The sequence below is a fragment of the Macrobrachium nipponense genome, chromosome 47 (assembly GCF_015104395.2).
Source record: "Macrobrachium nipponense isolate FS-2020 chromosome 47, ASM1510439v2, whole genome shotgun sequence".
NCBI lineage: Eukaryota > Metazoa > Arthropoda > Malacostraca > Decapoda > Palaemonidae > Macrobrachium > Macrobrachium nipponense.
In genome coordinates, this window is record NC_087222.1 from 34,814,583 (window position 1) to 34,823,951 (window position 9,369).

The window sequence follows — 9,369 nt, forward strand, 5'->3', positions numbered from 1 at the left end:
GCGCTTACATCCAGTACGGGCCTCCAGCCCCCCGATGACTTGGGGATTACAAACAGATGATTGTAAAACCCCGGGGATGGTCTGTCGCTTATCTCCTCTATGACAGCCTTCTGCACGAGAGTCCCTATTTCTCGGGTTAAGGATACAAACTTCTCCTGGAGAGTAGGCGGGTAATGTGATGGGAATATTGGATAGAGGCGGAGTGTCTTTGAAAGGAATGGAGTAACCGAACCGGAGAACTTGGGTCACCCAGGGCTCTGCCCCTCTGCGACTCCATTCCTCCCAAAAGAGGCTCAATCTGCCCCCCTACCGCAGCATGAAGGATTGAAGGATCACTTGGATGATTTCGTGTTGGGTTTGGTCGAGGACCTACCCCCTCGAAAGGATTTCTTCTGCAAGGGTGATTCCGAGGTGGTAGTCGTTACAGTCGAGGGTTTAACCCACTTGGAAGACTGAGCAAGCAAGTCATTAGTAGACTTCTTTTCCAGTGCGGAAAGAATCTTGGCCACTATTTCTTCGGGAAACAGATGATCCTTGTCGAGAGGAGAAAACAAAAGGGCGGACTTCTGAGGCGAAGCGACTCCTCTCGAAACAAAAGAACACTAGAGCTGTCTTTTCTTGAGAGTCCCGAATGCAAAGAGAGAGGCCAGCTCATTGCAACCATCCCGAACTGATTTGTCGGCACATGACAAAACCCCAAGCCAGTCCGATGCCAGGTCCTCCCAGAGAGTAGGGCAATCCTCTATTTTCATAGCGAGGGCTCCGATCGTCCAGTCCAAGAAGCTCATAGTCTCTAAAATCTTGAAAATATTCTTTATCAAATGGTCCAACTCGGGCGATGTAAAGAATATTTTAGCTGCTGCAAACACGGACCTCCTATTTGCATCCACCAGGCCAGAGAAGTCCCCCTGGGAGGAGGCAGACACTCCCATAGAGGGGGCTTCTCCGGTTACGTAGAACCTATACCTCTTCTTAACAAGTTTCGACGTAGGATAGGCAAAAGTTGCTTTCCCGAGCTCTCTCAACCAGTCTTCTATATCACGAAGCGAATGTTTAGCAGCCTTGGAAAGTATGAGCTTTGGGAGAAGAGGATCGAAATTCTTCCTTCTCATCAGGAAGATGGAAGCAGGCGACCTGGGAGCGGCTGCTACGAAGTAATCCGGGTACATGTCCAGAATGTAGCGTAAAAGTTTCGAATAGCATGCGAGAGGGATAGAGTCCGCTTCTAAGTCCTCCTCATCATCCGAAGAGATAGGTGACAGAGATGGTTCTTGATTCAACTCATTGTTCTTCGTACATTGTTTGTTTTCTTTCATCCAGTTCATCAGCTCTTGCAACTGTCGACGTAAAGGAACTAGATTCTCCACCAGTCGAATTATCTGTCGCATGCGAAGTCGAAGGTAAACTTTCGACAGCTTGATGAGTTGAAGATCTCGATGAACTCAGAATCGGTCGCTCCGCAATCGAGTCGAAGGCGGCTGTCGCTGTCGTAAGAATACAAGGCGAAGTCCGTGTAGCTACGCTACACGACGGGCGAGAGATATCTACTTCTCTGTTCCTCTTCACAGGGGGCGGAGAGAACACCTCTTCAGACTGAAGAATCACGCCACTTACGATGTCTAACCGGCGACGAATCACTCGACTCTGTCGATAACTGGTTACCGAACGACACACCTTTCCAATGTTGTTTAGTCGAATCCTGCTGTCGCACCACAGGACCGACGGAGGAAGCGACTGTCTGTGGGTAAACCCCGACAGTCTCCCTTGGACCTCCGGTATGTCTTCTCCCCGAGGCGGGGAGTGGGACAGGGACCTTCGTCTAGGAGAACTGTCGGGACAAACAGCCACCCCCTCAGATTGCACTGCACTGACACTTTTCACTTCACTAGAAGTCTTTTCTATGAAAGACTTTACAGATAAACCTAACTGCATAACCGTATTAGCTAATACATCAAATTTCTTTTCAAATTTAGACTCGAGGCTGGCAATGGTGTCAGGAGAAACACCACAGGAAGTTGGCAAAGGAGTTACAGGAGCAGGAGGACTCAAGATCGGAGACATATTAAGAGGAGAAGGAGAAGGAATAGGAGCAGGTGCTTCGATAGAAGAAGCAGAAGAAGCTAAACTAGTCTTACTTTCAGCTCTGAGAGCCGCCTTCCTCTTCCTATCCTTAATTAACTTCCCCGAGTGAGAAACAAAAACTTTCCACTGTTGTTCACTCCCATCCTTGCATTCATCACAAGTAGATTCTCTAGAGCACTCACAACCCCTACACTTAATGCACTTGGTGTGCAAATCATAAATTAATTTAACTAACATAGTTTTGCACCCTCTGGCGCAAACATAACTACTGAAGGACTAGAGTCCGACATGATGGTAAGACCACAAAATTGCAGAAAAGAAATTCAGCTTCAATCCTACAAACACAGAGTTGAATACTTCACCGATATTGGAGAGATAATACTTCCCAACAAATGAAGAAAAAAGTCTGCACCGACCACCGATGTTTACCAGAAGCCGGCAGAGAGCGAATTGATGTTACCTGGGCTGTTGTACCTGTAGCTCCCTCGAGTGTAGGGAGATGACGTCACCTACATCAGCGATGGCGGTGCCACCGCGGAAGTTTTGAATCTATTGTCTGCCATTTGTAGGGAACCTACAGCTGTATAATTGTTTGGTAAGACACTGCAATAAAAAAAAGATTTCACTCTTACTTAGCTTTGTTGAACGAAGCAAGTGGCGTTTTACCAACGGCCCCAAAACCAACGCCAACAGCTAAGCCCTCTGTAGAAAGACAAGTGACAAATGTTCTTTATCTTTAACCACTGGTTCCATGCAATGTAAAAACTCCATACAAGCAAACAAACATACAAAGTATAAAGGTTCATTTTAAATTTATATGTTTACAACTAAAAGTTAGTCAAATTAAAGCAATGTATTGGATTAATTAAATTATATTTACATCACATTTTTGTAACAATAAAATTTATCCAGTAACTTATCAACTGCTTGTGGTGCATTGTAACATATACTACAATAAAAAAACCTGTTCGTCTTAGCTTGTAGAAGCTGTAATGATGAAAGATATAAAGTTCATCTTAAAATTAGTGTATATAATAGTAAATAATCTAAATCTATTTGCAAGGGAACATGAAATCAAATGTACCAGGAATGTTGTGCACAGTGACGGCAATAATCAGCAGGAGAATCCTTCGCCATTGCATGTTCTTGTTGCGCGATTTGTGGTCGATCAAGAACCCATCGTCTTCCTCCAGGCTTATCCTGTCAACGGATTCACTGCGTCTTTTCTTGACATCACCTGGAAGTGTTGAGATTGATATTAAAAGCATGGTGAATAGTATAATACAGGCAGTCCCCGGGTTACGACGGGTTCGGCTTACGACGTTCCGAGGTTAAGGCGCTTTTCAATTATATTCATCAGACATTATTTCCAGGGTTACGACGCCTACAACGCTCATCTGGCACAAGAAATATGACGCCAAAAATGAAAAATAATCAATATTTGAGTTTTTTTTTATGAAAAATGCAATAAGAATGCAGTTTACATAGTTGTCAATGGACCCAAAGCATTAAAAGTAAGGTTTTCTTTGGATTTTTGACGATGTTCCGGCTTACGACGATTTTCGGGTTACAACGCGTCTCACGAACGGAACCCCCGTCGTAACCCAGGGACTGCCTGTATGGAATTTAGGTGAAAGGCCAAGTTCTGGGACTTATGAGGTTATTCAGCATTGAAAGGGAAATGGACAGTGAAAAGGTTTGAAAGGTGCACAGGAGGGAAAACTTTTGCAGTTGTACTATGAATCAATTGTTAGAAGGTGGAAGAAGGAGACTATGAACGGAGGTAAAGTACTGTAAAAGGAATTAAAGTAGTCAGCCGAAGAGATGCTGCAAAGAACCTTAGTAATCCCTACAGTGCACTCCATGAGGGGCAATGACGGCACTAAACCCCTGTGGGGGAACAGTTAATCAGACTCAAACGAATCATGAGTCAATATATTAAACCTGCGCTGACTTTGACTAAATGTACCACATATTCAAGCACAAATGAATTGAGTCTGCATTACTACAGTCAACTTGATGTCCTTATCTAGTCCAGCACATGCGAAACAAAATATTCCAAGTTTAAAAATAAGATACTCACTTGAATAGTTCTCATTATATGAGGACGATGGCGGCTGATGGTAGTCATACCTTAGATCATCATTTTTCTTGACTGATGAAACACCTGTGAGATACAGGTAAAGAGTGATCAGATAACTAAAGGAGGCTTGCATTCTGTATGAGGATGAATTGTTACTTGTATTTAATTTCTCTTGAGACTGTTTATGGTTTTTAATTATCTGAATGTTACAGAAAACTTCCTTTAAAACCCATTGATAATTATATTTTATTAGTCAAAGAATTGCTCTCCTGCTACCCAGCTCTAGCAAGTAGTATTGTATAGACACCTGTTGTTTGTCTCTCATTAACCCCAGGGTATAGTTCATGTAAAACTAGAAAAGACAAAATGTCCAGAAAATATCTCAAATGAAAATCAAATACACTGCACATTATTACATACATTTTTAGATAGAAACACTGCAGTGTGGGGCCAAAAAAGTTTAATATACAAAAATACATCTGTATAACTTTCATGGAAACAATACAAAATACACTATGAAACATAAACTTCAAACTGACTTGGAGCAACACTGAGAGAGAGGAAATCCGTGGAGCCCATCACCTGGTCAGCTCCGTACACGAAAAGAGCACCGGCCAGGAAGCCCACAGCAACAGGAAAACAAGCCCACTCCCCCTCTGCTCCATAAGATCCAGACGTCTCTGCTATTTCTATGGCCGGTGCTAACAGGGACCAGAATGAAGCTGCCGTCATCACGCCTGCAGCAAACCCCAGGCTGCTGTCTAAAACTTTTCTCTGCAATGGGAGAAGGTTTGTGAGGTTCCACAATGCTTCTAAAATATCAAAAATATCTAAATATCTGCTTTTTTTTTAGTCCATGTTGAAAAAAAAAATTATGAACTTTGCACAAAAGGGGAAAGAAATAGCTTATAATGGTGAGTTTTCACAGCATGAGTGACCTTCCTGAGAGAGAGAGAGTGAGAGAGAAAGAAAGAGAATTAGACCAACTAGCCTACTTAATAGAATTCTTAAGATGATAAATACAGTTTAAGGTCTGAAAACAAAAGTGAATTTTAACTGACATAAAATGTGTTATCATAATTAAACATAATTCACACAAACCTGGGTTCCGGCAAGCAGAAACACCACCGCAGATCCTGCTGCGGTCAGGCCCCAAGTCAGCAGAGTGCCCAAGAGTGCCTGAAGCACAGGGGACACTCCCTCGATCATTGTGTCGAGCTAAAACAAGACGGCAGCTACCTAGAATATACAAGATCTTGTTAGGCCAACTTTCACTCAAGTACATGCACTCGTGGGTGAAAGTGATGGATGATCAAGTGTTTTCAACTAATATAGACAAAAAGAAGGGGGTACTGAACAACAGAGTCTGAGGAATCTTAATTTTCAAATATAGTCAATTTGAGACTAGGCAGCATGACAGGTGTTACATTATAAATATCGTGGCATCTTATAACCTCTCCAGTAATTGCTGAGTGGAAAATTCAACCACAAACTTATTATTATTATTATTATTATTCTGCCTCTACCCAATAAGATATTCTTGAGGAACAGAACACCCATATTTTAAAAGTAATGGAAAACTAATGAAAATCTTAATATACTCATAAATAAACTCACAAGCAGCTGTTGTAAAACTTGAGAAAAATTAAAAAGATTACAGTAATGCCAAACAAAATTTTAAAGTGGAATCACAAAGCAAAGGCCAGGCTAATGTGTAACCTGCGCGAGTCATAACCATGAGCAATGCTATAATCCACACAAATGCTATAGTCTAGCATAAGCTACCTTAGGCTTGCTCGAATAGGTATGCCAGAGGTACAGCTTCACTTCAACTTGTTCCTTGAACATAAAACATCACTATTTATTAGCCACAACATTCAGAAGTTAAGCCTATTGGTACAGGCACTTAATTTAATAACATATAACTATACCTTAGTGTATTTTCATTGATAGAATAATCTGATGTTTTTCATAAACATCTTTCACTCAAGTCAACTTTAGCCTGTTCTGCTATATTATGGTACCGTAGGGGTAGCAACATCGGGCTGGCCTAAGCCCATGAATTTCATGTTGGAAATTGTACGAAAAAGTTTAAATTAAAGATCCTATTGGTTGAAGTATACCCAACTCCTAGGGGTGCTGTACCCTGACCTGGGTTGGCCCAAGGGGGTTTCGTCCCCACCCCTTGACTGTGATGTCATACATAACAGACTGATGTTTATGTGACTGTAACTATCAACCCTTAGGCTTGACGTGACATAACCCAACCTGACCTGACTTGACCTATGCTTACTAAGGGCTTCTATGGCCCTATATACCCTAGACAACTCTAGGGTCTATCAAGCTGACGTTGTTAAAACTGAGCGTAAAAAAACGTTAATAATCACTAAGGTGAGGCAAAGCCCCTAATCCTCTTGCCAATATTAGGGGGCATCGGCCCACATACCCCTTGCCTTACCCTAGGGTAAGGGTGGGAATCTTAGGGTACCCCTACAATAGATAAATCTGTAAAATAATCCTGAGACTGAACCCCCATTCATGAGACCGAAATTAGGGAGGGCTTGCCCCGCCAATACACGCATACCCCATTAGGTACTACCTACTAGGCTAATACCCATGGGTATCTTGTGATACCCCTTACAATATTTGTACATAAATATATTTGAAATAAACCAAACAATATATTTACCACAACAAATAAGTCACGTGACCCTCAGAGTAACGGTGATAGAGGAGGGGGGGCCAAAATTGCCTAATTTTGGGAGGGGGTCATATGGGGGGTCGACCTGTCAAAATACGCCACCTGGGACGTTGTTTACATTTAGCGGAGTCGTTCAGTCACGCCGAATTGGATTATTTGTCATTAAAATATAATTAAAAATCTGTTTATACTTAACCAATGTATTATTTTCGGTGGATTTTACAATATTTTAATTCTATTTTATTGTATTTTGGTTGTTTTTTGTCGCAAATTTGTTTAATTTTATTAAATTAGCGATGAATTAAATTGTTGACCTTCACCCTAGATGGGGCGTTCAGTTATGACGAATTGAATTGTTTATTATTAAAAAGTAATTAAAAAGCTGTCTATCTCTCATATATATATTATTTTTCATATTTTAATTATATTTTATCATATATGGTTGCATTTTAGATGCATTTTGCTGTTAATCCTAGTTTCATTTATTTACAGACGAATTAAAATGACATTCTCCGGATTACGAGAGATTTTGGGGTTATTTATTATTAAAAAGTTATTCCAGTCATTAATACATAATTTTTATAGGTATTTATGGATCATAGATATTATAATTCTCGTAATTATATTATTTTATACACAAGAATATAATTATAAATAAAAGGACATAATTATATGCATTATCGGTCTAAATCCGAATAGTAGCGTTCTATATGAATCCAACTTATCTCCGATGTGGCAAAGTTTGTGTTTGTGTTTTTGTGTATATTTATCTTATGTTTGTTTGAGTAGTTCTCCTCTCCTCCACCTAAGCCATTACGAAATTGGTCCACACATGGAATGTTTAATGTACGTAACAGATAGATAAAGACTATATATCAAATAGGTACTAGATTTCATCGTTAAAATTAATATAAAATTACGTTTTATACTCCAATTAACTCAAGAATTACACAAAAAATTTAAAAAATCTCAATTTTATTACTATAAAATGTAGTGTTTTACTCAAATTTGCATCATCTGTTAGTCATTCAATATATTTATACTTATCTATGTAATATTATATAGAATACAAAAAAGTATATAACAAAATGACACCCAGGATTTACCACAGAAAGCAAGCGGTTGTTTATACATTCCTAGCTATTTAAACCATTTTCCTATAATATAGTCTGTTGTAACGACTGATAGGTTTATCAGAAAGCAAAGTATATAGAAGTTAATTATACAGTAAACAAATCTATTTACAGCTTAATAAACCATTCCTTTACAACAAATCCCCCGTCATTCATTGACGCTAATAAACCGAAATACATAAGAAAAAACATGTTTCCACAACATCACTGTTAAACCAAGCGATGTTTTTATTGTTAATTCCTTAAAAAAATCGTATTTTGAGCCATTCATACCATAAATATCTTGAATATAAACTCAATAAACCATTCCTAAACGCCATAAAACATTTTAATGCCTAGGGTTAATCACAAGCCAAAATGAATAAATAAATAAAAATAACTAAAAATCCCTCAAAAAAGCCGTACAAAAGAACGCACCCACATTTTGACAGGTCAGTTGTTTACACGCAGCCGTCGGAGGAGGGTTCAACACCTCGTCGCCACTGCAACAAACAGACGTTTATCTATACAACGAATGATCTATTAACCGGTTCTATATAACGAAGTGACGTCACGAATTAAAGACCGTAAAACTATATAGGAATTTCTGACAATACTGAAGCCGTTGATGTGGAAAATGTAAAGGTAATAGGTATGGCCTGGTTGGCATTTTATAGTTAGGTAGTACTTCCTAGCATAGTACAAGGTGTGCCGGGCCGGTTCCCCTAAGCTGGGCAGGTACCTTTAGGGTGAGGACGGGATTTATTTATTTGATTCTATTTATGTTTATTTTGTATCATATTTCGTTTATTTTTATTATATTTAATATTAATTTATATATAAAAAACATTGAAATAGTATAGGGGACCCTAAGCTGGACCGGTTTCTCTTAGGTGGGGACAGAATTTGATTTGGTAATTCTAAGCCTTCATTCCGCGGTAAAGTAGACTATGGCAATTGGCGTTTTCCTACGTTATCTTACTTACTGAACAAGAATTTAAAGTAATATTTATTCAGACAACTGTAATTAACCTCCAGGAGCCAGTACTAAACACAGCAAAATACATTGGATGCCCCAATCCCTAGTGGATGCCGTATCCACGGTTATGTTCCTTGCAGTCCGTACGGAACTATTCTTAAGAATTACCTTGCAAGAAACGTAACCGTGAATATGACATCCACTAGGGATTGGGGAGTCCAATGTATTTCGCTGTGTTTAGTACTGGCCCCTGGGGGTTAATTACAGTTGGCCGAGTAAATATTACTTTAAATTCTTGTTCAGTAAGTAAGATAACGTAGGAAAACGTCAACTGCCATAGTCTACTTTACCATGGAATGAGGGCTTAGAATTACCTGTGATTAATTTGCAACAGTTTTTTATCATATTTTAT

General features: G+C 39.6%; 1 protein-coding gene across 1 annotated transcript in view; it reads right to left on the reverse strand.

The window, feature by feature from the left end:
• Positions 1–6,979, reverse strand: part of LOC135204882 (zinc transporter ZIP11-like) — a 13,377-nt gene extending 6,398 nt beyond the window's left edge. The window contains exons 1-6 of the mRNA XM_064235115.1: positions 6,855–6,979; positions 5,267–5,404; positions 4,705–4,939; positions 4,166–4,249; positions 3,167–3,319; positions 2,715–2,784 (exon numbers count right to left, since the gene is read on the reverse strand). Of these exons, the coding sequence (XP_064091185.1) occupies positions 2,715–2,784; positions 3,167–3,319; positions 4,166–4,249; positions 4,705–4,939; positions 5,267–5,374 (650 nt within the window). The 5' untranslated portion in view covers positions 5,375–5,404; positions 6,855–6,979. The remainder of the gene's footprint in view (positions 1–2,714; positions 2,785–3,166; positions 3,320–4,165; positions 4,250–4,704; positions 4,940–5,266; positions 5,405–6,854) is intronic.
• Positions 6,980–9,369: the final 2,390 nt, after the last annotated feature.